Source organism: Rana temporaria, chromosome 9 (assembly GCF_905171775.1).
Source record: "Rana temporaria chromosome 9, aRanTem1.1, whole genome shotgun sequence".
Classification (NCBI taxonomy): Eukaryota; Metazoa; Chordata; class Amphibia; order Anura; family Ranidae; genus Rana; species Rana temporaria.
In genome coordinates, this window is record NC_053497.1 from 73,080,273 (window position 1) to 73,107,782 (window position 27,510).

The 27,510-nt window shown below is 38.8% G+C and overlaps 1 protein-coding gene across 6 annotated transcripts in view; it reads right to left on the reverse strand.

The window, feature by feature from the left end:
* MCF2 (MCF.2 cell line derived transforming sequence) overlaps positions 1–27,510 on the reverse strand; it is a 181,452-nt gene that overhangs the window by 53,952 nt on the left and 99,990 nt on the right. For all 6 annotated transcript variants that reach the window (XR_005743553.1, XM_040323778.1, XM_040323779.1 and 3 more), the window contains 6 exons: positions 23,438–23,629; positions 20,811–20,996; positions 12,825–12,996; positions 12,039–12,127; positions 2,426–2,514; positions 944–1,010 (listed from right to left, as the gene is read on the reverse strand). Coding sequence is in view for 5 of the 6 variants with exons in the window: in XM_040323778.1 (XP_040179712.1) it covers positions 944–1,010; positions 2,426–2,514; positions 12,039–12,127; positions 12,825–12,996; positions 20,811–20,996; positions 23,438–23,629 (795 nt within the window). In the remaining variant the exon portion in view is untranslated. The remainder of the gene's footprint in view (positions 1–943; positions 1,011–2,425; positions 2,515–12,038; positions 12,128–12,824; positions 12,997–20,810; positions 20,997–23,437; positions 23,630–27,510) is intronic.

Here is a 27,510-nt window from a genome sequence, read left to right on the forward strand (position 1 = left end):
ATCTTAGGCTGCAATACTTCGGCCGCCGCTGGGTGGAGTTTGCGTCGTTTTCCAGCGTCGGGTATGCAAATTAGCTTTTACGGCGATCCACGAAGGTACTCACGTGCGTTACGTCGTCGCAAGTAATTTTTTTCCCATCGCAAAGTTAAGCCTGCTTTTTCAAGGCTTAACTTTACACCAGCCATGTTAAAGTATGGCCGTCGTTCCTGCGTCGAATTTTAATTTTTTTTTTCGGCGTAAGTACGTTACGCACGTCGCAAATTCACAAACACGTCGGGGCGCCGTAATTTCGCGGAAAGCACCACGGGAAATTTCCAAACGGAGCATGCGCAGAACGTTTGGCGCGGGAACGCGCCTAATTTTAATGGTACACGCCCCATTTGAATTAGGCGGGCTTGCGCCGGACGGCTTCACGCTACGCCGCCGAAAGTTTACACGCAAGTGCTTGGTGAATCAGGCACTTGCGCTGAAAACTTGCGGCGGTGTAACGTAAAGACGATACGTTACGCCGCCGCATTTGTACCTGAATCTGGCCCTATATATCTACTGAAAGTCAAAAGAACAATTGCATCAGTCATCCCCATGTTTCCATACCCGACTATTGCTTATCGGATATTGATCAGTATATGTTTTCATATCATACAAAGGACATGTATCAAAAAGTTTAGCTCTAACAAGGCCTACCAATAAAAAACCTGTACAGAAAAAACTTGTAGGCAGCCATTGCAGGTAATTTTTTTTTAAATGCCAGTTAATTGGATGCCTTGCTGATCCTGATTTAGTATTGTCTCATTCACTGACTTAGAGGAAGTACGGTATGTAGATCAGTTCTGACTTTACATTGACATTGTTGCTGCATTCTTATTCCTGGTCAGTGACTTTGAAATTATTCATAAGAAAGCCAGGCAACCAGAAACAGATTGTATATAAGTGGCTTACACACCAGTAAAATAGTATAAAGTTCTTCTACATAGATCCGTTCAGTCTCTATGAGCTCATGGATAACATGCCTGAAACAAAACAGAAAAAAACATTTTAAATACATGTGAAGCAGGACTGCAGGAGAAGAAAGAAATCTTTGGAGACACAGACAATTTTTTTTTTATAGATGTCTGTATTACAGTTACAGAAATCTATTTTACTTTCCGTCCTGCTAACACAAAGAGTTAGGCAAAACCTTCCCTATAGTGGCACAGCCAGTAATACACACCTGAGAGAGCATTCCAAAATCAATCCAAAGCAAATTGCTGTGAATAGAGATTCCTTTAAAGCACACAGTAGCCATTACAGATATAACTTTTATCCCCAGAGATCTTTGTGAATATTTTTTTTTTTTTTTGATGATAAATATAGATTTGACAGAAGCAATAAGGTCAATATACTCATCAACGGCCCAAGGTCAGGCAGGCATTGAAAGCTTCAGTTTAATTTAAATTGTGCTTTTAAAAGGACAATATAAAAATAACACCTGTCACTTGGAGCAAGTGTTAAAAGATCAACACTATGGGCTAGATTCACGTAGGAGCGCGTATCTTTCTTCCGGCGTAGCGTATCCTATTTACGTTATGCCTCCGCAACTTAGACGGGCAAGTGCAGTATTCACAAAGCACTTGCTCCGTAAGTTGCGGTGGCGTATCGTAAATTGGCCGGCGTAAGCCCGCCTAATTCAAATGTGGAAGAGGTGGGCGTGTTGTATGTAAATCAATCGTGACCCCCACATAAATGATGCGCTTAAAGAACGGCGCATGCTCAGTATCACTTTTCCCTAAGTTATGCCGGCTCAATGCCTGTGACGTGAATGTAACCTACGCACAGCCCCATTCAAGTACGACTTACGTAAACGACGTAAGAAGATACGCTTGTGCCGACGTCCACTTTGCATTGGCTGCGCCTCATATAGCAGGGGTAACTTTACGTTGGACGTAAGCCTAACGTAAATGGCGTAGCGGGCGCAAGTACGTTCGTGAATCGGCGTATCTACCTAATTTACATATTCAATGCGGAAATCAAGGGAAGTGCCACCTAGCGGCCAGCGTAAATAGGCACCCCAAGATACGACGGCGTAAGAGACTTGCGCCACTCGTATCTTGCCTAAATCTATGCGTAACTGATTCTATGAATCAGGCGCATAGATACGACGGCTCAGATTCGGACTTACGACGGCGTACGTGGAGATACGCCGTCATAAGTCCATCGTGAATCTGGCCCTATCTATTTTACTCTACAGTACCGCTTCAAAAAAATTACCCATTGATCCACAGATTGCAGTGACTGGATACATCAACCTGGTAAATACCTGACAGCTGCATCTTCTTAGAATGACCAAAGCAAAGATGTAGCTGCATTTATTTTATCAATATAAGTACAGATGAAAGTGACAGAAAATAACAAACATTGTCAGCACAAAAAGGAACAAGGACCTTACCCTTTAAGTATGTCTAAACTGTCTTCACTTTCTGATATAAAAAATTGTAAGGAATTTCTTTTCTCTTGATAGTCATGCATCACCTCAATCTGAAATTTAAAAAGTTCACATAATTAACTTTAAAGTACATGAATTATAATACACAGAGGGGGATGTTTACTGAAACTGGTGCACTCGGAATCTAGTGCAGCTCTGCACGGCAGCTAATCAGCTTCTAACTACACCTTGTTCAATCAAGCTTTGACAAAAAACCTGGAAGTTGATTGGTTTCTATGTAGAGCTGCACCAGATTTTCCATGCTTCAGTTTAAGTAAATAACCCTTTGTAGCACAGGGGTCAAACACAAGGCCTGTGGGCTGAATCCGGCCCTCCAGGCCATTTCATGTGGCCCTCACACCTCTCCTGCAGCTGCAGGAGAGCTCCAGCCCTCCTCTGGTCCCACTCCAGACACTTACTTTCTGCTTTCAAGCAATGCATCCAGCTTCTTTCCAGCATCATCATAAGGAAAGGGGGGTGCACTGTGATGTAAGGGAGAGTGAGGGACTCAACTTCTGATGGTGGGGTGGCTCTTGACATTTAATATAAAGGGGAGGGGATGTGATTGACATCTAATCTTACAGATATAACCGGCCCTTTTGAGGGCAATCAAAATTCTGATGTGGCCAACTATGAAATTGAGTTTGACACCCCTGATTTAGAGTGTTTAAAAGAAGAGCAGACATTTGACAACCCTCCTTTGTTTCACTTACAAAATATCTGTGAAGGTTCTCTGTCACCTAGGTCATGGTCTTAGGCCAGTGTTTCTCAACTCCTGTCCTCAAGGTGCACCAACAGGTTATGTTTTCAGACTTTCCATTATTTTGCACAGGTGATTTGAACAGTTTCACTGCCTTAGTAATTACCACAGCCGTTTTATCTGAGGGAAATCCCGAAAACATGACCTGTTTGGGCACCTTGATGACTGGAGTTGAGAAACATTGGTATAGCTAGTAGTTAGTCACATTCAACAGGACTTGTTTTGTAATGTTAAAGACATATCACTGATCATCAAAGCAGCTTCTAAACATTTAAGCAACTGAAGAGGCTGGTTGGATTTGCAGTGAAATTTATTCAGCGGTTTAGAACCAGTCATGTTGAATGTGACTACTATGTACAAATGGGCAGCATTTTTTTTCTCAGACACTGAAGTACATATTGGTATTTAGAAGAGTATGTTATACACTTTCAATATATGATTTCAGACTGCTTCACTGACCATGCTTAGGGTTCTCAAAATTCTAAACATCTTACTAAAGCATAGTACACATGGGCCGAATGTTGGGTGGCATTGGTCGGGGCAATAGAAACCCAGCTGATAATTAGCCCCTGTGTACTGGAGTAGGTCTGACAGAAGCCACCCATTCGGCTGACCTCTGTCAAAGTGGCATGGCCAAAATAGGTATAAAAGGTCAGCTCTAGATCAGCACTCACAGCCAACGGCTGAGATGGCTGACTGTTGTGTTGGGGGGGGGGGGGGGCCTCATGTCAGAACACCACAGCAGACTAGATTGTTGGACTAACATCGGACAGTTAGTATGGTGGCTCCTCCTGAGCTCTCAGTTTTTTTTCTGTTCAGCGCACTGCGTTGAATGGAAAAAAAACTACTAGTGTGCAGGGCACTTAACTCTTTGATTCACTGAGCCTGATTTACAAAATAAACTGCAATTGTTCTGCCTTTGCCCTCCTCACATAGCTTATTACATTAACTCCCACAGCTCAACCTACTGTGAGTACAATGGGTTGTTTTATATTGCTTCCTAGGGCTAAGTCCAGACTAGCTATTTGGATGTCTGGGCACCAGACCCATTCCTATAAACTGTATCCCTAAGGTCTGGCTCTGGGTGGTATCTCAAAAGCCCCTTACTGCATTTGGTAGATTTTAGCAATTTTCATGGTGATCTGTGTTACAGTTGTGCTCATAAGTTTACATACCCTGGCAGAATTTATGATTTATTGGCCATTTTTCTGAGAATATGAATGATAACAGGAAAATGTTTCTTTCATTTGTGGTTAGTGTTTGGCTGAAGCCATTTATTATGAATCAACTGTGTTTACTCTTTTTAAATCATAATCATAATGAAAACAGAAACTACCCAAATGACCCTCATCAAAAGTTTACATACCCTAGTTCTTAATACCATGTATTACCCCCTTTAACATCAATGACAGATTGAAGTCTTTTGTGGTATTTGTGGATGAGGCTCTTTACCCTCTCAGATGATAAAGCTGCCCATTCCTCTTGGCAAAAAGCCTCCAGTTCCTGTAAATTCTTGGGCCGTCTTGCAAGAACTGCACGTTTGAGATCTCCCCAGAGTGGCTGAATGATATTGATGTCAGAAGACTGAAAATGTCCACTCCAGAACCTACACTTTATTCTGCTGTAGCCAATGACAGTTCGACTTGGCCTTGTGGTTTGGATCATTGTCATGTTGGAACGTCCAAATACTTCCCATGCGCAGCTTCCTGGCTGATTATTATTATTATTATTATACAGGTTTTATACAGGCTGATGAATGCAAATGTTCCTCCAGTTTTTTTTGATAACATACTGCATTCATCTTCTCATACATTTTTACCAAATTTTCTGTGCATTTGTAGTTTACACATCCCCAAAACATCAGTGATCCACCTCTGTGTTTCACAGTAGGAATGGTGTACCTTTCATCATAGGCCGTGTTGACGCCTCTCCAAATTAAGCGTTTATGGTTGTGACCAAAAAGCAAAATTTTGGTCTCATCACTCCAAATGACTTTGTGTCAGAAGGTTTGAGGCTTGCCTCTGTGCTGTTTGGCGTATTGTAAGCGGGATACTTTGTGGCATTTCCCTAGTAATGGCTTTCTTCTGGTGACTCGACCATGCAGCCAATCTTTCTTTAAGTACCTCTTTATTGTGCATCTTTAAACAGCCACACCACATGTTTTCAGAGAGTCCTGTATTTCACCTGAAGTTATTTGTGGGGTTTTCTTTGCATCCCGAACAATTTTCCTGGCAGTTGTGGTTGAAATTTTAGTTGGTCTACCTGACCATGGTTTGGTTTCAACAGAACCCCTCATTTTCCACTTCTTGATTAGAGTTTGAACACTGCTAATTGGCATTCTCAATTCCTTGGATATCTTTTTATATTCCTTTCCTGCTTTATACAGTTCAACTATCTTTTTCTGCAGATCCTTTGACAATTCTTTTGCTTTCCCTATGACTCAGAATCCAGAAATGTCAGTGCAGCACTGGATGAAAGATGCAAGAGTCTGTCAGGGATCCAGAAACTCATTGACCTTTTATATACACACACGAATTACAAAAAAAATACATCACAGGTGAGAAGGTTACCTTTAATAGCCATTCAAACCTTATTGTGTGCATGTTATCAGGCCAAAAGGGTATGTAAACTATTGATCAGGGTCATTTGGGTGGTTTCCGTTTTCATTATGATTTAAAAAGAGTAAACACAATTGATAATAAATGGCTTCAGCCAAACACTAACCATGAATGAAAACGTTTTTGTGTTATCATTCATATTCTCTGAAAAATGGACAAGAAATCATAAATTCCGCCCGGGTATGCAAGTTTATTAACACAACTGTCATTGTCTTCTCATGTATTGTCTTCTCTTCTATCCTGAGATCTGTACATCAAGGGAATGCTATTGAGTAAACGTTTTAGGAAATCCAGACATTTTAAAAATGCAAATAACACAGTAGAACTAATTATTAAAAGGCCACTTCAAAACCTGGGGAGGCCATACAATTGAGGAAGGAACAAGAGAATGCAACAATGGAAATAACATGAGAGGAAAATATAAGGGAACTGGAGACATGATCTGCTCAAGATAAGAGATTTCAAGAATTATGGGAGTTACGAGGATTACAGAGGATGATGGAGAGCAGATAAGCTGAACAGGTTATTGTGTAATAAGGGCTCGTAAGGCTCTTTAGAGATCTAGTGTTAGAGATTTTCTTATGGGTTAGGTTTGTCTTAGAGTTTTGCGTTAAGGTTAATTATTGGGCAAAAGCTTTGAATTTTTACTGATTCATTTTTCTGTTAAAGTCCCACTTCAAGGTGCTGTTAAATCTAACCATGCAATGGGGTCCTCTTTCACTATATAGGTTAAGAGGGGATGAAAATAAATGAAAATACTTACCCTATTCCTTGCAAACACAAGCTTCCTCCTCTACATGTGACCAGTTTCCCAAAGCCATTTCACTGCATTGCCTGGCTGGTTGCAGCTCCATGATGTCATCAAGTACAATACAGGACCGGGTCTGCACTGCATGAGTAGATTTAACAGCAGCGTAGAGTTGAGCTTTGAGGTTAAGGGTTAATTCCTAGCATTAAATGTGAGGGATAGGTTAATGGTTAAGTGGTTGGTCCAGGTTTGGTAGTAAGTAATTTTAAATGTTAGGTTTAGTATTAAGGAAAAATGTTTTAGAGCCAGCGGTCTGCTCTCTTGTAATAGCAATCGGAGTGGCTAACCTTCTGTGGCTTGTTTGAGCTCTCCCATCCCAACGGGAGACCCGAATGACCAGAAAGCATGTCCACTGGCTGGCTGGACAGCCAAAAAAAGCCAGGATCGCCTTTGATTGGCTCCCTGCTAGTGTAACCGCAAGCGATCACATGACATCACTTTCGGTTTACCCCGGATGTCAACAGCAACGTTTAAAAAAAAAAAAAAAGCATTAAAATGGTATTTTGAATGCTTTTAAGGGGGGGATTTATAGTCTGATGGATCCCAGATCTCTCCATAAAGAGTGCCTGTCACATGCCTATTGCTGTTACAAGGATGTTTACATTCCTTGTAACAGAAATAAAAGTAATAACAAAAAATGAAAGCAGAGTGTAAAAAAATTAAATAAATAGGTGAATTACAAAAAAGTGCCCCTGTCTCCCCGCGCAAAAGTGAACATCAACAACGCATGCAAACAGTGATCGTCGCACACATGTGAGATATCATTGCGACAGTCAGATCATGGGCAGTAATTATAGCACCAGACCTCCTCTCTTAATCTAAAGTTGGGATCTCTAAAGGCTTTTAAAGTGTCGCCTATGGATAGTAAAATGTATGTTGTTTGGAGCTGTCCTGCACTCATCCCTTTTTGGAAATCAGTACAAAACCTGCTAGGCCTATTCCATTTACTCCCACATTTTTCAAAAATCAAAAAAGCTGCTATTTCATGTGCTTATGGCTGCCAGATGCTTTGTAGGACTTAATAGGAAAAATCCTACCCTATCCTACCCTTTAGTTTGTATGCTAGAATTAAAGACTTAGAATTAATGGTAAAATTGACAGCTAGAATCCATGATAAATTTGAGGCCCATAATCTCATCTGGGAACTACCCCTGTATTTGCCCCCCTCTAGGTAGTTGGATGGCCACTGAGGAATTGGGACACTGCAGTAGTCCTGTTTCCCTTTACTCTCTCCCCTCTTTCATCCCTTTTTTTTTAGTCTGTTCTGGTTCTCTTTATCTTATTTTTTATCTATGTAATACTTTGTACTAAAATATTTAGGCTACAATGTTGTCATAGTACTGAGCATGTCATTGATATTTTAAATGCTTGCACACTAATTATTAGCTATCAATATTTGTTTTATATAGCCTATATTAATGGTTCCTGCCAAGGCAGCCTTGTGTTGTTTAGGCCTTCTCTCTTGTTTTATTAATGTCTTCCTTTTTTTTTATGTTCTTTTCTGTTGTGCTAAGATTGTGAACTGTTTAACTCAAGCACAGTGCATTTATCTTCTTACGTTTTATATACTAACTAAAATAAATTCAATAAAAAAATATTATAAAAAAAATATATATTTACATAATTTGTTGCCGTTGCTCGGGCGTACGCAATTTTGGTATGGTTTGGTATCTAATTAATCGGTGTAACTTTAATAGTTTACAAAAAAATTTGATTATGTATTTTTTTGCATAAAAATCATACTTTTCCCATAAAAATTGCATTTGAAAAACCACTGCACAAATACAATGTCACATAAAAAATTGCAAAACCCACCAATTTATTCTCTAGGGCCTCTGCTTTTAAAAATATAAAATGTTTGGGGTTCTAATAATAAAAAAAAAAAAAACGAATTGTTACATGTAAACAAAAAGTGCCAGAAAAAAGCCTGGTCCTTAAGTGGTTAGGATTCTGGTTCAGGTTAAGAGTTAATTTTAAAGAAATTTAAAATGTTAGGATTTAAGTAAAGTTTGAACAGTGACAGTTGAATTAGATTAATACCTTTATTTGAACTTTATTAAGGACCAGGTCCAGACAAATACAATTGTGAAACCAATGGCAGAAGTGTATCTCCAAGCTTGCTATCCACTAGAAAAATATGTTGTGCATATTCAGACCTCATCTATTATTTGCAACACAGATTGTTAGTTGGCTGCTTTGGGCTCCACTTTTTCAGCACTGTTCATAAATTAACCAAAGTGTTTTTCCAACGTTTTAATAAATACCACAAACAGATCTTGTGTTGCACTTTTGCATTATTCTTGGCTCCTCAAAAAAGGTTTGGGAAACACAACTGATTTTAACCAGAGTGAATCCATTGAAAGGTGTGTAGGCAATAAAGTCACTTTGAATTTCAGCAGAATCACTTTAATACATGTAAGTAGTAACAATATAACTATGAATGCCTTTCTTTTGTAATTGGAGTTCTTTACTCTCACTAGACAAAATATAGATAATGAACCACAATTTTAATCAGAAATGTGAACCTATGATTCATCTCAAGTTTCAGTTTGTTGTAGGATATGCTAATTTAATTATAAAAAATTCTAGATAAATACGTAAATCCTGTTGAAAGATGTGTAGGCAATAAAATCACTTTTAATTTTCACAGAATCACTTTAATGAATGCAAGTAGTAACAATATCAGTAACTTACTTTTGTAATTGAAGCTCCTTTATATTACTAGACAAAATATAGATAATAAACCACAATTTTAATTGGGAATCTGAACCTTTTGATCCATTTCATGTTTCAGTTTGTTTTAGGATATGCTGATTTTATTGTAAATAATCAAAGGTAAATATGTGAATCCTTTTGCAAGGTATGTATGCAATCAATTCATTTTTATTTTCCACAGAATCACTTTAACAAATGCAAGTAGTAATAATGTCAATATCTTTGTTTTGTAATTGAAGCTCATTTATATTACTAGACAAAATATAGATAATGAACTACAATTTTAATTGGGAATGTGAACCTTTGATCCATTTCAGGTTTCAGTTTGTTGTAGGATATGCTGATTTAATTGTAAATAATCATAGATAAATATGGCAAATTACTAGAAATGTATTTGTCTCAGAAAAACAAAAATCTTAAATTTTTTTTAGTGTCAAAAATATGTATATGTCGGATAATATCTAAAGCTATAATGCTCTTTAGATGAAACATGGGAAAACTACTGCAATGCAGCAATTACTAGAGACCAAGCACCTGCTTTAACTCCATTGTGTCCACACGCTCTACACTCGCTAGCCTACTGAGCCTTTGCTGAAAAATAGACTTGTGTTGAATTGCAAAGATAGACCATACTTAGGAAATAAGCCAATTTTTTGTGATTTTTTAATATTGTTTGAGGTTGTATTCTGTGTTGACTACATTGTCATATTATTATTGTGTTAAAGGATACATTTTATACTGGTATTTCAATGTGTGTAGTTACTGGCAACTATAGTTATATGTGGTCCTCTCAAATCTCCCAGGAACTGCAGTGGCAAGATATCCAAAGAAAACTCATTGAGTGTTCATTACAAAGCCACATTATGGCATTACTCTCCAATGATGGATCCTTCGCAATATAAATGTTTTATAAGATAAACATTTAAAGGAGACTGTAGGAAAATTACATCTTTGTTATTGGCTTGTAGGATGAGGTGGAGACCAAAACTGCTGTGATTTAATCATACCAATATTCACTGAATGAGTGATATGTCACACACAGGTGTTCACCAAACCTTAAACAACACGTTCCTGTGGAATTTGAATTCAAAGTATAACTAAAGCCAAAACTTTTTTTTTTTTTTTTTTGGGCTTTCTGCATCTCAGCTGGGGAGATCTCTCTTTGCTTCTTCTTCTTCTGTAGACACAACAGAACTTGAAAATAAATCTATCCAATGTAATCAAGTTCCCTCTTAGACAGTGGTCACCACAACAGGTGTCCCAATTGGAAAACTTCTCCTCAATTCTCATTCTAGTGACAATTTAAAAGTTTGGATCCACTGTCATTTTCAGTCCAAAAGACAATGGTCCCTAGGAAAAATAGACAGGGTCACACTGAGGACACATACAGCAATACAAACTGCAAAGTAAAACTGTGTGTTTTACTCAGAAGTGTTGAAGGCACCACATTTTCCATGCATGATAAATGTAACATGCAGGAGATTGCTGTGTGACAAATACATTTTAAATTAATGGTGGCAGATCTCCCTAGGTTTAAATGTTTTTATTTCTTCTAATACTTGCAGAAGATCATCAATCTCTGCTTATAGATATTATGATGGTTTTTGAAGTAAAAAAATGCCAGTTCTAAGAAATAAAGGTATGATCAACTATGCCCGCTGCACAAACTCTACACTTTGATGTAGAGTTTTAATAAGAACAAACAAGTATGCTTTGAAGAAAAGTATTTTGCTAATTATAGATATCTGTATGTGGAGAGACACAAGGAAAAATTTCAGACTTTGGAAAACACTATAGAGATTATACTATTTAATACAGCTGGCACCTCTAAAGCAGCCAATATGTAATTGTATTTGAATAGATTAGTTGGGCTAAATACACAAACTTACATATAATACTATTACTAATTTAGCAGGGATTAGTTGGAATAGACGTGTTCAAATGGACCTGGCTATTACCTTTGTTATCAAACTAATCAACAGAAGTATGAAAGCAGTTGTGGGTCCTCCAGAACCTTCTTTTCCTAAATTTCAGTTACATGCTCTATGTGTATGAGTGACTACTGATATCCATAATTTTCACATCTCTCAGCTATATTGGAGCGTATATGGTACTTCCATCTAGTGACGAGGAGTACTGAATATTTGTACTTCCGTAATACCATAGAAAGTCTGACACCCAGTACACTTCCCCTTACAGGAGTGAAACTGCACTCAGCCTGTGGTGCAGCTGGGATTGCAGAAATATAGCCACTCGCTTGCAACAGTCAATAGAGGGCTGTAGGGGGTAGGATGGGCTCTGATGCAAATACCACACTTAAGATGGTAGGAATTCTACCCATCTAAAAGCAATTAATGCACAGGACATTTACTAACTAGGCAGTAACGTACAGTAGGCTGTTTGATTTCAAACTCCACCCAAGAAATGAATATTGGTTGGATAAGTATGCTTTGGTTAGTACTCAAGTTTGCAACAAAATCAGGAACCTGCTATTCATGCACGGATTCTCCTACAATGAAAACAAGTCACTTGCTGATAAAATTTGGCTATAATGGATTATGGTCTTTGATCCAGTCTATTAAATAAACTGCAAGGGTGTCTGTCATGATGGTTCATTAAATATCCATTTTCTGTGGTGCAAATGAAAGACAAGCATGCTTTCATGACAACTGTTACCTTGCGAGAAGTTTGCATTTTCCGTGTGGTCCGTTTCCCTGGCAACGTTATGTCAAATGAGAACTTGAGACTTGAATTGAAATCCATACCTTTATTTCAGGATCAGAAAACAATATGACAATAAAACGTTTGCATAGAAGCCAAAGTAACACAACCCTAAATAGTATTGAGTATTCAGCGTAAATACCATGGAAGTGGTAGAATAATTTCTCACTGTTCTGACAAAAAAAGTGAAATCTACGTTGATAAGGATAATGATCTTGGACTGTAGACTAAAGCCCCCTTTATTAAATAAGCATGTTTAACAAAAGATATTACCTTCTATCGGTATGTTCACAATATTTTTTGGACCAGAGAACACTAGGAAAACAAGTTTAACAAACACACTATAGGTGCCTTTGATATGTATCTAAGCTAGATAATAGTGTTTCCGGATATACAGTTATCTATGGGGCATAAACAAATTATTTATATGGCTCTGTTCATGATTTAAAAAATGTCTTCCATACTTTCATGCCTATTATGTAACCAAACAAATAATGCAACTACAGGTAACTATTTTATTTTTGCATATTTAAGACTGCATTATGTTATTTGCTTGGAGTATTCCTTTAATAAAGTTTACTATGATAAAGGGTCCAAAATGACAGTAGATAGTTAGGATTTAGGATCTTATATTAGTCATGATGACAAAGTCACAACAGTTGCATGTTACTTGGCACCAAAAACAATAGACAGATACACGTCTGATACTTTCTATACAGACATATTACATAAACCAATTACCATGCTTTGGGGAGAACAGGGGAGACTTTGCTCTGGGGGGATTCTCAGGTCGAGGAGCCACTAACTGCACTGGGCGTACATGCTTGTCAGCCAACTTCTTTAGGCTAGCCTGCCGGTTTTCAAATAAATCTTGCATGTTTTCCATCTTCACCTGAACAGCCTCAATGTGAGCCTATTGAGTCAAAATCAAATACATTTTCATAAAGCAGCTATTATAGGAATACAGTACTAAGTGTAATTCACTGTCTAATGTGTATTGTGGAATTCTCTGTCCTGCTCTAACAAATAATGGTTATGCGTGGCTTCATATATGTTAAAGTGGACTGACAATGAACAGATTTTTTGAGGACTCCCACTCTTGGATCACTACAACATAATGACTAAACACTCTGTAGCTGAAAAATGGGGGGCTAAATAGCATCCTTGTGATAACACAATGAAATGTGCAGAGGACACAGAGCACCTCTGAACTTCTAATAAGATGAACAGGTTATTTTTGAACTTTTCAAAGAGATATCCAAAGTATATGGGTTTTTTAAATAACAAACATGCTATACTTACCTCTTCTTTGCAAGGGTTTTGCACAGAATGGCCCAATCCTCCTATTCTGGGGTCCCCCAGCGGCCCTCCTGTCTCCTTCTCTCCTCGAGTGCCCCCACGTAGAACCACTTTCCATGGGGGAACTCCTGCGGGCATGCTCCCAAGTCTTGCTGCTGTGTCCATTGACACAGACAGCAGGACACAGCCTGCCCCCGGGCTCCTGTGTCACTGGATTTGATTGACAGCAGCAGGAGCCAATGGCTCCTGCTGCTATCAATCTATCCAATGAGGACCTGAGACAGTGGCTGGAGCTGCTGTGCTTGTCTCTGAAAAGATCGGGTTCAGGTAAGTAAAAGGGGGGCACAGGGGTGCTGCTGCACTACAGAAGGTTTTTCACCTTAATGCATAAAATCATGATCAGATAACAAGACCATCTGTGTTGTTTTTTACATTACCCTCTTGGTCTTCTATCAGTGCCTTGAAAGTCCCAACCAACAACCCCCTTTTTTGACCCATTATGATAGACGCTGATCGGTCTCAAGCAGCCTTTTAGTCTTTATTCATTGGGTCTTACTTTCTTCACACTAAGGAATCTAATGTCTTATGACTCGTACACACGATCGTTTTTCCCAATGGGAAAACTGCCATGTTTGCTTTTGGTCCTGAAAACCGGCCGTGTGTATGCTCCATAGCAGTTTTCCCGACAGGAAAACTGCGATCGATTCTCTGCGTTTTTTCCACTGCAGTGGAGCATACACACGGCCGGTTTTCCCGACCAAAGCTGTCATGGCAGTTTTCCTGTCGGGAAAACCATCCGTGTGTACACGGAAAAAGCAACCGAGCAGGTTCTCGGTTTTCCTGGCAGACTTTTGACCACCGGGAAAACCGATCATGTGTACAAGGCATTAGAATAATCCAGTCAAATCCCCAACCTTAGGGTGCATTCACACTTGCGAATGCACCCTGCCGCTAATTACATGGTGGAACTCCAGCAGGGTTGCAGGCACCAGTGGTTCTACTGGGAGAGATAAGCTTGCTTTGTTGGGATATGGCTAGCTGAGTCTAATCTAGGTCATTTAACCCATTCTTAATAGGGAAGGTTACCCTTAGCTGTAATATCTGCACTATGGAAAATGAACCTAAATCTTCACCAGTACGTCTTCAAAAACAGCTGTACTTGTGAGATTGTTTTAACGGTGAAATCATTATATTTTCAGTTTAGGAAAATTACAAAATTGTCCATTCAGCTACATATAAATTTCAGCAGGTATATAAATACTTTAAAAAAGAACAGCCCTCTATCTGGATGGGCACATGATATACAAGACTTTTTAATATATAACCAGTAATTAAGTACTCATAAGTATAAACTTTTTTGCCAGATGTTGTAAATAATGTTGAATTTGGGATTCTGAAAACTAGGTCACAAATCAAGCAGGATCTCAAGAGTCTTCATTAAAAAATGTACAGCTGCAGCTTTCTGCCTTGTAGAGTGCTGCCAAAAAAAGCTTTTCAACTATTAAACAGTGTGTAATTCTGATGTATTCATTTTTCCACTGCCGCTTTTAGCACTATTGTGCTGTACTGCTTCCATGACACGCAGATTGGTTTCTGTCCTATGATTTTAATCTGCCCAGTAGCATACATAGCAGGCTATTTTGCAATGTATAAAATTGTAATGGAAGGTTTTATTTAAGTGTTTGTCTAAGCAAAATAATAATAAAAAAACAACATATGCAGTACATTTCTTCAAATACAGCTGTGCTCATAAGTTTACATACCCCAACAGAATTTTGTATTTCTTGGCCATTTTTCAAAGAATATGAACGATAACACAAAACCTTTTCTTTCACTTGTGGTTAGAGTTTGGCTGAAGCCATTTATTATCAATCAACTGTGTTTACTCTTTTAAAATCCTAATCACAACAGAAACTACGCAAATGACCCTGATCAAAAGTTTACATACCCTGGCGATTTTGGCCTGATGACATGCACACAAGTTGACACAAAGGGGTTTGAATGGCTATTAAAGGTAACCATCCTCACCTGTGATCTGTTTGCATGTAATTAGTGTGTGTGTATAAAAAGTCAATGAGTTTCTGGACTCCCGCCAGACCCTTGCATCTTTCATCTAGTGCTGCACTGAGGTTTCTAGATTCTGAGTCATGGGGAAAGCAAAATAATTGTCAAAGGATCTGTGGGAAAAGGTAGTTGAACTGTATAAAACAGGAAACGGATATAACATTTTTTCCAAGGAACTGAGAATGCCAATTAGCAGTGTTCAAACTCTAATCAAGAAGTGGAAAATGGGGGGTTCTGTTGAGACCAAACCACGGGCAGGTAGAACAACTAAAATTCCAGCCACAACTGCCAGGAAAATTGTTCGGGTGCAAAGAAAAACCCACAAATAACTTCAGGTGAAATACAGGACTCTCTGAAAACATGTGGTGTGGCTGTTTCAAAATGCACAATAAGGAGGCACTTGGAGAAAGATGGGTTGCATGGTCAAGTCGCCAGAAGAAAGCCATTACTATGCAAATGCCACAAAGTATCCTGCTTACAATATGCCAAACAGTACAGAGATAAGCCTCAAACATTCTGGAGTAATAAGACCAAAATGTTGCTTTTTGGCCACAACCATAAATGCTACATTTGGAGAGGAGTAAACAAGGCCTATGATGAAAAGTACACCATTCCTACTGTGAAACACAGAGGTGGGTCGCTGATGTTTTAGGGATGTGTGAGCTACAAAGGCACAGAAATTTGGTCAAAATGTATGACAAGATGAATGGGGTATGTTATCAAAAAATACTGGAGGAACATTTGCATTCATCAACCAGGAAGCTGCACATGGGACGTACTTGGACATTACAACATGACAATAAACCAAAACACAAGGGCAAAGGTTTAATCTCTAGTTTTTACAATAACCTTATTACCTCACTGCACCTAGAGAAATCGGCCCCGATGTTGTGCTGGGAACTGGAACTCAACTTCTCATTCCCTGTCGATCAGTGGACTGATATGATGGAGAATCTCCGTAAGAGCAACCGTGCTGCTGCCTTTAGAGAAACCCCTCTAAAAATATTCAACAGATGGTATATGACTCCTGCAAAAATTCACTCCTTTTACCCTAATACCTCCCCGAACTGCTTCAGGGGTTGCCCTGAGGTGGGTAACTATCTCCACATTTTTTGGGAATGCAAATTCTTAGAACCTATATGGCTCACACTAGTGAATAGACTAGAAAACACCCTCAACAAGAAAATCTCCCTCACCCCACATATATGTTTACTATATGCAACGGTTCCTGATGTTCCTCCTCCATGTAATAGATTGATCCATTCTCTTATCAGCGCAGTACAATGGATGATCGCTTGTAACTGGAGATCACAAAACCTACCATGGCCCCAGGTGGTATCCAGAATGGAATCCATCAGACTCTCAGAAAGAATCCACCACACCTTTGATAGCATGCATATCTTTACTGGTAAATGGCTTTATTGGTCTATGCCACCTTAACTAACTCCCCCATCCTCCATCTTCCCACTATACTAAGAATATCTGATAGCCTGCTCTCACCCAAATCCTTGGTCGATAAGATATCCTTTACCACTTTATGCTTTATGTATAACTCATGCTCCTATGGAAATGGTTACACATATCATTACCCTCTCACTTTGTATTCCCATTTTATCCATGTTCCCAACTCTTTTTATCCCCTATTTTATAGTCATTATGTTATTTCTAACCCAATGCATTGTATTGAACTGTATTATTCCTTGTCTTCCAAATAAAACTTTTTTTGAAAACAAAACAAAAAAAAGAGTAAACACAGTTGACTGATAATAAATGGCTTCAGCCAAACACTAACCATGAGTGAAAGAAAAGTTTTTGTGTTATCATTCATATTCTCTGAAAAATGGCCAAGAAATCATAAATTCTGCCAGGGTATGTAAACTTATGAGCACAACTGTATATACACGTTACACATATTTTATCCTTTTAAATGTGCTGCAAGTACAGAAAAAAAACCTGGTGATCCTGCTGGGAATCCAGTATGCTTTTAACTACTTGGTGTGAGCTGACACCACTGCTAATGCTGCAAAGAAATATCAAGCAGAGTTCTGTCAGTCCTGAGTTTTTCTCTGCTGGACAATGGAACTTTGCCTATTCTTACAGGAACAAGGCAAAATTAAAATATAATGCTAAGGCATGATGCAGGGGGTAAAAGGAGGTTTGTGGGTAAATCATGCCTATACAAATCCATTACATGTCTTTCATATGTAGTCCAGGAAATATCCAGTCTGAAAATGTAAGAATATTTTGTAATGCTTACAATGTTTGCATACTCATTAAAAGCGGGAGTTCACCCGAATTTTTTTTTTTTAACATTAGATTGATGCTCATTTTGTCAAGGGGAATCGGGTAGTTTTTTTAAAATCGAAGCAGTACTTACCGTTTTAGAGAGCGATCTTCTCTGCCGCTTCCGGGTATGGTCTTCGGGACTGGGCATTCCTATTTGATTGACAGGCTTCCGACGGTCGCATACATCGCGTCACGAGTAGCCGAAAGAAGCCGAACGTCGGTGCGGCTCTATACGGCGCCTGCGCACCGACGTTCGGCTACTTTCTGAAAATCGTGACGCGATATATGCGACCATCGGAAGCCTGTCGGAAGCCTGTCAATCAAGTAGGAACGCCCAGTCCCGCAGCCCATACCCGGAAGCGGCGGAGAAGATGCATCTCTAAAACGGTAAGTACTGCTTCGATTGTAAAAAAAACACCCGATTCCCCTTGCCAAAAGAGCCTCAATCTAATGTTTAAAAAAAAAGGTTTTTGGGTGAACCTCCACTTTAATACAGCAGTACTTACCTGTGTATTAGGTAGCATTCCAGTACAGTTATTGGATTATTATATAGTGACACTAAAGACAACTGTACTGTCTGCTGCTCCAATGAATAAGTTACTTTTCTTGGTGAGAAGCTTCTGCATGTAGCTCCTGTATGAAGGGAGGTACCTTATGACCATGTAAAACGGGGGTGTACAACCCACGGCCCGCGGACAGGTAGCTGTACACACGTACGGAATGTTGGCAAGTTCCTGCTGAACCAACCAATTTTTTGATCAATGTGCTTAGGTTCAGAGATTCTCAATGGCTTCTCCTTATGCAATTAATTATTTTATGTAATAACATAATAAAACAAAAACCTTCACCAGACATAAACAGTAAGGATCACTGCTAAGCTACCTAAGTACAACCAAATCTTCAAAACAAATGCATCTTATATTGGATTGGGGTAAAACGGTTGACTAACAAACCATTTACATACTTGTAAACAAGTCATAGTTCCTGGTTTAGTCCACAGCCAAGCTCATTACAGTGGCTCTGGTTTCTGCATTTCTAGTTTCAATTTGGAATTGAGAGAGATAAGTGATGGGAGTGGGATACTTTGGCAAAATCAGGATTGATGGTAAGGCTCTCTCCATATTAGGCCCTGAGAATACTAAGAAACTGGGGAGGGACTCAATCCAGCCCTGCCTTTCCTGACCCGAAGCCTCAAACTTGAATGGATGTGCCTGCTGTATCATGTACTTGTATGAAAAAGTATCCTGTTCTCGGTCCCGTACTTCCTTTATATGAAATCCTTGGTGTTCCTGTCAGTCCCTCTGCTTTTTTATTAAAAACTGACCACACTAAGCAGGAGAACACACCATGATCAGTTCCCTAGCTATAAAAAAAGACGAACTGCGCTAAATCCCTATCTCTGGAAAAAGCAGTAGCTCTGCTGCGAGATACACACAGTTAAAGAGGAAGTATAGCATAGCATATTAGCTCATTATGAATTACTTACCTGAGATCGAAACCCCCACAGCGGTCCTCGGTCACCTCTTCTGTCGCCGCCATGACACCCGGAGTGACTTCCAGGTATCACTGCTCCGGCGCTGTGACTGGCCAGAGCAGCGATGACCATACTCCCGCACATGCACGCGGCTGACGCCACTAAAGTCATGATCGATGTTAGAAGCGGCACGCTCAGTGCGCCCGATGTCTATGGTGCCACTATTTCTGCCTTTTAGGTTTGGGAGTTATTTGTTGCACCTACAGGTAAGCCTTAATCTAGGTTTACCTGTAGGTTAAAGTGGTTGTAATGGGTTTACAACCGCTTTAATACACAATTATAAAAATAGAGCTGCACTAAAATATCCACCTCATTTTTGAAAGGTTAATAAATGAATACAATAAACAACTTTAAATAGTCCGTAGTAGACATGACAACACCAAAGCTATATTTTGCTTTGTAAAGTCCTCTTGTGATGCAAGTGGTTCACGCCACACCATAAGGATATCCCTCCACCACAAAAATGTGCACTTACCAACTAGCAAGCAATAAACTGCTTGTGGCATAATACCCTGCCAGGGCCTTTATCCTCACGGGAGAAAACAGATGGCAACTCGTATTCAGGCACGCTGCTCAGAGGTGAAGCAAGGATAGATGGTCTCAGCTCTTTCCAGGGTCCAAGGAAACCAAATGTTGTGGTGTAAACCACTTACATCATGAGAGGACTTTACAAAGCAAACTCTTCTCCACGTTGGTGGTGTCGATGTCTACTATGGACTATTTAAAGTGGTTTATTGCATTCATTTTTTAATCTTTCATAAATTAAGTGGATGTTTTAGTGCAGCTCTATTTTTATAGTTCTGTAGCTATGCTGGGAAGTCAGCCTGCTCTCCTCCAATGAGATCAGACTTGTCCCGACATGCCCCTCCTGCACAGACATTCACCGGGAAGCTCAGTGTGCTGCTTCTCCTTCCCCCCAGCTCTTATGCAGCTGAGAACAGAGGGAAGGAAAAAAAAGAATTTATAACGTGTTTAAGTGTTTTGATTTTCATTTTCTATTTCAAACTGAATAGGTTGTTTTACAAGGTGATCATTTACAATCACTTTAATGTGTAAGTGCAATAAACAGAATGTATGGGGACAGGGGTATATTTAATTTATTTTCTGAAAGTAGTGCTCCATGATTTCCCATAAACCTCTTATTTGCAAGAACAATTTCCCTGATCAATACTAATAACAAACCTCATATCTGAATCGAGAACTTTATATTTAAGAGTATCCACCACTGGCTTTCAGTGCAGAGGAGGGACAGGCGACAACGGCTGCCCCATAGTATTCCTATGGGTTACGCCATCACCCAGGCTCTGCAGCCGTTGTCGTTGCCTCTTCTCTACACTGAAGCCAGTGGTGGGACATCATGTGACCAGACTTCAGACTAGGTAAGTATATGCATCTTTTTTTTTTTCTTCGTTTTTTTATAGGGTAGGGGGTAGGAGTAAATTTAGCCTTAGTTAGAATTTGACTGGAATTCCACTTTAATCTATTTTACTGACAAATAGAAGAAGAAAGGTATTGTGAATCATGAAAAAAACAACACAAGATACCTGCAGTTCATCCGTTAGAATAGTCTCATAGTTATGCTTCAGGCTTTGTGGGTCAAAACCAAGTGTGCAGCTCTCCAGAAACTTCTCTATGTCTTGTAAAGCGTTCTGTGCACCATCCCTAGACTGGCACTTGTCCATTTGCTGGTTAGCTAGAAAATACGCCCCTTGGTCACAGCATTCTAAAGCCTGTCAAACACATTTATACAATCATTTTATAACATTTCACTCAATAATGACGGTCTCATTGCTTATATCAATTTTATATTCACAGAATCCTTAAAAATAGGATGTTTACGTAGAATAAAAATAGATTGTAAACACTCTCTGCTGATTGGTGGTCAGATGATTTTCTAAAGTCTTTGTCTGTGCTTAGGAAATCACTGAACCAAAATTAAATCAAAAATAAGAATTGCAGATACTAGGCATGTGCATTTCGTTTCGTTCCGAATCCCCGAATTGTAATATTAACGAATTTAACCGAATCCGAACGAACGTTTTCGAATCGAAAACCCGCGGACAAAATTCAATCAAATTCGAAAACAAATTCTATTCGAATCGAATTTGAAAACAATTCGATTTGAAAACAAATTCGAATGAAAATTGAAAGCAAATTTGAATCAAAATCTAAAAAATATAAATCGATTTCTAAAAAAAGAATACAATAAAATAGAATATAAAATAATAAAACAATAGAATGAAAATCAAAGAATAGTAAAGAACAGAATGGAATTTAATAGAATGTAATCAAATACAATAGAATATGACCTGGCATCTTCTATCTATCTTCTATCTTCCGTTTTCTGAAATTCAAAATTCATATAGAATGAACTCAAATTCGAATAGAAAAATATTAGAAGAGTAGAATAATAATAATAATATATATATATATATATATATATATATATATATATATATATATATATATATATATATATATATATATATATATATTTTTTTTTTTTTTTTTTTTTTATTTCGAATTTTGAATTTCAGAAAATGGAAGATAGATAGAAGAAGCCAGGTCATATTCTATTGTATTTGATTACATTCTATTAAATTCCATTCTGTTCTTTACTATTCTTTGATTTTCATTCTATTGTTTTATTATTTTATATTCTATTTTATTGCATTCTTTTTTAGAAATCGATTTATATTTTTTAGATTTTGATTCAAATTTGGTTTCAATTTTCATTTGAATTTGTTTTCTAATCGAATTGTTTTTGAATTCGATTTAAATAGAATTTGTTTTCGAATCCGATTGAAATATTATCGAATCCGGTCGAAATATTTTCGCATTCGACCGGATTTTTCGAATTCGGTCAAAAACAAACGAATTTAACACATGTAACGAATCTAACTTAACAAAATTAATTAAATAACAAATTAAAATGAAACAAAACAAATTTTTCCCTTTTGCACATGCCTAGCAGATACCCAACCTTAGCCAAAACATGTTTCATATTGGGTTAAAATGGGTGGCGTTAGAAGCTTTGTGTGGGTATTACTGGGGTGTCCTGGTTGGGAGGTTTCCCCCCCTTCCCTAGTGATCACCAAGAAGTCACCAAAACCACTCCACTGAGGACATAGACACAGGCAGGATTAAAATCATATTCCCTGGAATTCATAAAGACTGGCACAGACAGATTTTTCAAAAATGTCTTGCGTGCATTCTAAAACTGTTGCAGAGTGTCTAAAACATATACTTCAATTTGGCGCATACTGCACCACTTTTGGAATGCACGCAAGATACTTTTGCAAAATCTATCGGTGCCAGGGCTTCTCTCTGTATGCCAAAAGAGAATTGGGGTTAATTGGCTTCATTTTCCGAAGATACAAACTGTTGGTATTTTATTTTGAATATGGTGTATTTTAGAACTATCTGCATTTGGTGCATGAATCGCTGTCGGAACCAAAAGTGTTGCATATGCTTCATGAATTTGGTGCAATATGTTAACAAGAGTGATTAAAGCCAAAAAAGTGGCACTGCAGCTTTATTGAATCCCCCCCCCTCACATTATGTTTTAGGTAGAAAGGTTTTAGAATGCCAATCGGTTTTTACAACCATTTGTGCCCCACTTTGGGTAGATTCACCAGAGCAGGAAATAAAAGTAAATTTCCACAACAGGGGCACAAACAGCAATAAAAAAGGTATGCTCAAAATTTGTATCTGTTTGCTAGTCCTCCAGATGATGACTATGATTGTTTTTCCCCTTCCCCTTTTTTTTTTGTATCCCCTATTTATTTATTTTTTATTAGGTAAAACTTAATAAAAAATATTGGAAACGAAAAAAGGTATGCTAACCTTTCTCCATTTTACCTGAAAAGATCTAAAAGGAATAGAAAATTAAACATTGATACTATAGACTGTTGGATTTAAAATACCTATTTTAGCTTTTGCTGTAAAAAATGTGTATGGCAATTTGGGATTACAACAAAGTAGCTGAATTATGGGCCGGTATCGATATATATTCACTAATAAATTATTGAATTAGATAACAATTATCTGATCTACCGACACAATCAGGATTCTGTTTTTATATGAATAGAAAAAGAACATGTCATTCCTATAACATAACACAGATATCACTGATAATTATTGCCGAGGTACACATTCCTCGCTGCCATACCTGCTGTAGCTGGACATGGAGATCTTGTGTATTACAGAGACGAGAATTTTTCCTTTTTATCTCCTCCAATAAAACATCCGATGCATGTCTCAACTCGTTGCATTGCTGGCAGATCAAATTGAGTGCATAGTGATGATTTGCTGCTAACTGATGGCCATGTAGTATCACCAACTGAGACCTTGATGTTAACTCCTGGGGGTGGACACATATTGTTATTAAGACATTCTTCCCATTTTCAGAACTCGTTCAGATAAAAAAAACATATATATATCAGTCAATTCCATCTGTAAGGGGCCACAAGCATACTAAATCCTGTGCTAGGTTTTATCAAGCTGCTAAGTCCTATTATTAAAGCTGATCTCCAGGCAGATACAAAAAAACACCATCTGAATTTGATTTGGTATCAGAGTCTCGCAGTCCCCTGGACTGCAGAGTCAGAATGGGAGAGGGAGAGGCAGTACAAGCAGCCAATCAGTGCTCATATGACAATGGACGCACAAATAGGGTCAGTAGTCAGCGGATCTCACCATCTGCTGCGCCTACTACGCAAACTCACTCCTTTTATTCCAAAAGAAGACTTGGCAGCCGTGGTGGGAGCGATTGTAAACTCCAGATTGGATTATGCAAACGCCCTTTACCTCGGTCTGCCAAAGTACCAAATCGCCCGTCTGCAAGTCGTACAAAACACGGCCGCCAGACTAGTGACTGGGAAAAAACCCTGGGAATCAATCTCACCTTCGCTGAGAGCCCTTTATTGGTTGCCAGTAAAAGACAGAATTGTTTTTAAAGCACTCTGTCTAACGCATAGATGTATCCATGGGAAGGCCCCCTTTTATCTATGCGAAAAAATAAAAGCTCACAACTCCAATCGCGTTCTGCGATCCACCAACCAAAATCTGCTTCAGATACCGAAAGCCAGATACAAGTCCAAGGGAGAAAGAAGATTTGCGGTTCAGGGTCCCAGATTATGGAACGCTTTACCAACCAGCATTTGGTTGGAGGAAAATCACTTAGCGTTCAGGAGAAAGATCAAAACTCATCTCTTTTGATATCAAAGGAGACAGGAACAACGAGCGCCCAGAGGCGATTTGGTTCGCATGTGTTGCGCTATATAAGTTTTTCATTCATTCATTCATGCTAACAAGAAACATTTTGATACAAGGAGAGAGCAAAAAGAGATGACCTTATTAGTCTTCTTTTCTCCTTTCACAGGTAGGGGAAGGTGGGGGGACCTGTAAGTGTAACAAAGTTCCACCCAAAAGTGGAAGCTCCACTTATCAGCCTCCTCCCCCCACCCCCTCCGGTGCCACATTAGGCACCTTTCGGGGGAGATGGGGGAGTGGGTACCCATTTTTGACTGGTTCAATCCCCACTTCTGAGAGATCTCACCACTGCCGGGTTCCCTTACCACGAATGGCAGCGGCAGCAGCACCTGGGAGCCGATGAAAACATTGGCTGGGGTGCCGACATTGCTGGATTCCAGGACAGGTAAGTGTCCTAATATTAAAAGTCAGCAGCTACAGTATGTGTAGCTGCTGACTTTACATTATTTTTTTGCTGGGGGGGGGGGGGGGGTGTGGACCGCCTCTTTAATTACAGCACGGAAAAAAATCAGGTCCTCCTCTAGCCTGGCAGACCGGGCTGTGCGGTGCGGTACAGCTGTTTAAATCTTAGAACTAGATGGACAGAAATAAAAAGCCAATGGCAGATAAAACTAATCTGTGTATTTAGCTGTTTGCCTAAACTTAAAGTTTTTTTTTTTTTTTAAAACAACAAACATGTCATACTTACCTGCTCTGTGCAAGGGTTTTGCACAGAGTGACCACGATCCTCTTTTTCTAAGGTCTCCCAGTGGCGCTCTATCGAGTTGCCCCAAAGAGAGCCGCATTCCATGGGGGCACCCATGCGGGTGCGCTCCGAGTACTGCAGCTGCGTCCATTAACACAGACTGCAGGACTCTGCCCCCCCCCCCCCCCGAATCCTGTGTCACTGGATTTGATTGACAGCAGCGGGAGCAAATGGCTCCTGCTATCAATCTATCCAATGAGGATCCAAGACAGTGGCTGGAGCTGCTGGGCTTGTGCTCGTTGCTGGAACAAATTGTTCTGAGCCAAATTATTATTAGAAGCCAGCCAAAGCAACCAACATCTTATATCCCATAAATTATATATATATATATATATATATATATATATATATATATATATATATATATATATATATATATATATATATATAAATATATATATATACATAAAATCAGAATAATTATCATACAGAAGTTGGTCGTCTATATTAAAAATAAAGCATGAAAGAATATATAAAATTTAGTTACCTGGGCGTAACCGATTACACAATTATGGGAATTTACACACTGGTGGATGTGGAACAGGCCAACAGTAAAACTGAAAATGTCACCCAGCATTTAAGTTTTATTGTACTTGGGGGGAAAAAAAACACCCAGCCAGTGTCAGGCAGCCTTGATCTACCTTGAAAACAATTTATTTTGTTGTTGGTAACTATATTGTTATGTGATCATTTTCTTTATCTGTGCAAAAAAAAAAAGTAAAAAAATAAATAAATAAAAAAGCCATTTTGTTAAGTATGAGTTCCATGTTACTGTATGGCCCCCTCCAGCTCCATCTGTTAAAGCACATAGGCTGCACAGTGCAATGGAACATATGCCAAAGTAACAAATTGCTTATTTAATTTGTACATTGGCCCAAGGCTGCCTGCTGCTAGATGGGTCAATTTTGTTAATACAATTAAAGCAGGATCATCTGATTTAAGTGTACCATTATTTTTAATAGATATGAAAAAACATTTACCCTGTGTATCAAAGTAAATAGTGGTGATAGTGCCTACAAAATACACAATAATCACCCAGTGACAAGTGTAAATCACGAATAATGATAATATAATCATAGTCCGTGATTAAACAGTCCATAGATGAGCCAAAAATTGTGACATTATGCAAAAATGGTATCTTCCAAATCTTTCACCAAACTACGTGCACTTGGTGATTCCACTCTCCTTTAAAAATGCACTCACCAGATGAAGATGCCTTGCATTCTCATGCCCGGCAAATAAACATCAACCCTCCCAGGGTTAAAATAATCCACCGATATCCAATTGTCCATCAGATGTCATAATCTCTCCACATAGAATAAAATAAAGTGCTCTGATAGTGCAGTAACGTTATGATAAATAAATGAAACATAATAAAAGCCTTTAAACATTGCACTCACATGAAAGAAATATTAAACAAACGTGTATCTATCCAGTTGCCGCAGCAAGAACTGGCACATTGTGGTCACAACGGACACGGCGTGTGTGTCTTGTATCTCACCCACATGAGCTCATCAACCTCGGAGCGTCACCAACTGGTTGGCGTACAGCCACTTCCCTACTGCACTATTAGAGCTCTTTATTTTATCCTATGTGGAGAGATTATGACATCTGATGTACAAATAGGTATCGGTGGATTATTTTAACCCTGTTAGGGTTGATGTTTATTTGCCGAGCATGAGAATGCATCTTCATCTGGTGAGTGCATTTTTAAAGGAAAGTGGAATTACCAAGTGCACGCGGTGTGGTGGAAGATTTGGAAGATATAATTTTTGCATAATGTCACATATATAACATATTATAATAATATGTTAAAGATGAAGCAATGTACAGTATATGCGAACCTGGGTAGATTTTGCATATATATTACTACTATTATAACTGACACAATAGAGGCTTTTCAGTAAGTGAATTCAGAAGGATTGTGCCTTGCATGAAGGTTGTTGCATGAAGGGTGAAGCTTCACATTCACATTTACATAATTTAAAAGTAAAGCAAAACAAAATAGATATTTTATTTGCTTTTGATATCAACCAGCTAATTTGCCTACAAGCGTCCTATATTACAGTGACACTGGGGAGGATCTGTGCACCCAAAATCCAAACTCTGCACATCTGCCCCAGCCATTAAATGCTGCCAATAAGCCTGACTTCCTCAACTGCTAGTAACACGACCAAAAGCCTAGGCATGCAGTTACTTGATCTCTGCTTAAGCCCAGGTTCACA